This window comes from Toxorhynchites rutilus, chromosome 3 (assembly GCF_029784135.1).
Source record: "Toxorhynchites rutilus septentrionalis strain SRP chromosome 3, ASM2978413v1, whole genome shotgun sequence".
Taxonomy (NCBI): domain Eukaryota; kingdom Metazoa; phylum Arthropoda; class Insecta; order Diptera; family Culicidae; genus Toxorhynchites; species Toxorhynchites rutilus.
Genome location: NC_073746.1, coordinates 119,221,730 through 119,224,971, shown reverse-complemented (window position 1 = coordinate 119,224,971; position 3,242 = coordinate 119,221,730). Strand labels below are relative to the sequence as shown.

Below are 3,242 nucleotides of genomic sequence, written 5' to 3'. Positions count from 1 at the left end.
TGGACACACCATACTAGGAATTAATATACGAAACAATAACCTCAAGAAGACTATTTTAGACGGTCATGTCAGAGTAGTGTCACTCGAAACGGCCGCAATATTCAAATATTACGTAAAGTACTCAAAAAGGGAGGAGCGGATGGCTTGTCGAAAATTGTTTAGGAATAAATTCAACTAAATCTAAATATTTTTATGCAAATGACGATTTGTTTCATGTTGTGTAGGGAAGAAGGAGTATAAAATACAGTGAAAGCTCTCTATAGCGACATCGCAAGGGACCGTCGTTATAGAGAAATGTCGCTATAAAAACTGTCGCTATAGAGAATCCGGATGTCGTTATAAAGAGAGAAACGCTCAAGTCCATGCGAAACAAATCAATTATATTATTAACGAAGGAATTAACAGAAAAAATTGAAACAAAACATTAAACAAGACACAAAATTCAGCTTATTTGTCCCCCAACAAAGTTTTCTTTAAATCAAAAAATTTTGAAAAGCTGTCCTTTGGTAATTTTTTGCTAGTTAATAAACCAGCATAAATCGTTTGGAAAGCATCTTCTAGCTGGTTTTGAGAGGGTGTGCTTATAGTTTCATTGTCAACTACATCGTCAGGTACTGAATGAATTTCATCATCATCGTTATCAATAGATGATTGCTCTTGCACTGTTTTTATGATGTCTTCGTCAGACAAAATTGCTCCTTCGCATAAATTGTCGTCAAAAGTCACGTAGTCTGAAAATGGCAAATGTCGATTATACCTTATATGATATTTGAAAATAATATCCATTTATAACCAAACCTTCAAAAGAATCAAAACCTTGCTCAGCGAGTGCTTCAAAATTCGATCGGAATACATTTTCCTCTAGTGGGTCGTTATCAATGCTGTTTTCATTGATGCAAATCAAATTATCTGATTTCACAAAGCCAGCTTTGACGAAGCAATTAACAATTGTGGATTGTTTGACATGATTTTGCCACGCATCAGCTAGCATACAAACACACTGTAGGAGGTTGACATTCAACAATTCGTCTTTTTCTATCGCATTCAGTTGGTCTCTTACTAATTTGTTGCGGTAGTACACTTTCAAAGCTTTAATTATTCCAAGATCAAGTGGTTGGAGCACAGAAGTCATGTTTGGAGGAAAATATTGCAGTCTGCAATTTCTTAATTTTTGTTGAATATTTGGATGGCTAGGACAATTATCGATGAACAAAATGATACGTCTTCCTTCAGACACCATTCTCTCATCCAGGTTTAAAATCCATTCTTCAAACAACGCGCTCACCATCCACGCATTTTTGTTGCTTTTGTAGATCACTGGAAGGTTCTTAATGTTTTTAAAACATCTAGGTTTGGCACTCTTACCAATGACCAAAAGTTCTAACTTTTCCGATCCGTCCATATTTGTTGCCACAACAACTGTGATTCGCTCTTTGGAATTTTTGCCTCCGTGACATTTATCGCTTTTGAAGCAATATGTCTTATTGGGTAAGCATTTGAAAAATAAACCCGTTTCATCCATATTAAAAATATCTTGTGGGCTATAGTCAGCAATCAATAGCGGTAACGCATCGGATTTGAACTGCTCAGCAGCTCCGACATCAACAGCTGCACTTTCACCACTTGCAGTTTTAAACGAAAGCCCATTCCTTTTGACGAATTTTTGGAACCATCCGTCGCTGGCTTTAAATGATTTTTTCTCTAGTTTCGCTGCGAGCTCATTGGCTTTTTCTTTTATGATCACGCCAGATAGGGGGATATTATACGAAATCGCCTGCTGGCAAAAAAGCATAACAGCTTTTTCTACGGCATCATACTGAACCGAGCGAGTTTTTTTGAATTCTAGCGAAAACCGACGAGCCTGTAAATTTTTTACATTTTGGTATATTGAACATCAGCAGTTAAAACCTTTATTCTTACCTTTTCACGAATTTGGATCTTATTTTTGATTATGGATGAAATCGTGTTGTGCGGCACATTAAATTCACTGGATAATGTTTTGTTTTTAATGCCTTTTTCAAATTTTTCAATTATAACCAATTTATTTTTTAGCGTCAAAGATTTTCTTGTCTTTGAATTCATTTTGGACTGGAAATTTATATTAAAACAAACTATACTTCAAACTGTTGCGTGAGTATGAATTTAAAAGCTTACCATGTAACAGTTACGCGGACTATACTTTTCGTTTTAAGTTCAATTCGAATACTTTATTTCCTCAAGCACGGGATTCTTGTACAACAATGCTTCAATTGATTTGTTTCAATAAGCTTTACCTATCTTTTATCAGCTTACAGGTTTCCTATGTGTGTGTATTGTGATAGCTGAGCTGAATTCGTGTTGAATTCAGATGTCTCGAAACTGAACAAAGATAAGGAAACTGACAGCACTCTTTTTTTGCCTCGCCCTAGCACTGTTTGGGCGGAATGGATTTTATTTGCGCCAGAATCATTTTGAGTACACGTGATCCACAACAGCTAATCTGTTTTGTATTCCTTTTTACCCACACGGTATCGTTTAGTTAGTTTCCTATTGCGCATCACAAGAGCTTCAAAGCGATCACGTCTCTTTCGAGAGTTATTTTTTGCATTGCTCTTTCGCTTTACGATATGGTACAGCTTAAAATTATGTGCAGCAGAGTTTTGAATACATATATGAAAATGTACCGTCAGCAGAATCGCGTCTGAATATATGTTCAAGTTGAGTGATGTTTCAAATTTAAATTTCTCTGTTTTTGTAAAGTATCCGAATATTAATATTAGTTGCGCACGAACATTTAATCGTTCACAAAACATAATATAGACTATTTTCGTTCATAGTCATATACTAAGTTCAATCAAGTTCATTATTATTGCACTGTTGGCGTGACCTTGAGAATTGTCGCAATAGAGAATGATATGTATGAGCGGTAATGTGTCGCTACAGGGAATGGTCGTTATAGAGAAATGTCGCTATAAAGAAAAGAATTTCTATGCGATTTTGAAGGGACCTTTGGAAATGTCGTTATAGAGAGATTTGTCGCTATAAAAGTTGTCGCTATAGAGAGCTTTGACTGTAGTAAAAAATGCGTTACGTAGTATTTGAACGACCCCTAGTTGCAAAACTAACTAATTTTACTGGTATTATGTCTGTGTGTTCAGAAATTATGTAGAACATACTGAGGGACGAAATATAAATGATTCATATTTTTAAATTTATTATCATTCATTCATACAGCAATCATCGACAAATAACGTCCGGCATCT

At 35.5% G+C, this 3,242-nt stretch overlaps 1 protein-coding gene across 1 annotated transcript; it reads right to left on the bottom strand.

Annotated features, from left to right (window-relative positions):
• Positions 1-267: 267 nt before the first annotated feature.
• LOC129777481 (tigger transposable element-derived protein 4-like) lies at positions 268-3,024 on the bottom strand. Its single transcript, XM_055783759.1, has 2 exons — positions 799-3,024; positions 268-731 (listed from the first exon to the last, which is right to left on the bottom strand). The coding sequence occupies exons 1-2, from the start codon at positions 1,790-1,792 to the stop codon at positions 448-450; spliced, it is 1,278 nt and encodes a 425-aa protein (XP_055639734.1). The 5' UTR covers positions 1,793-3,024; the 3' UTR covers positions 268-447.
• Positions 3,025-3,242: the final 218 nt, after the last annotated feature.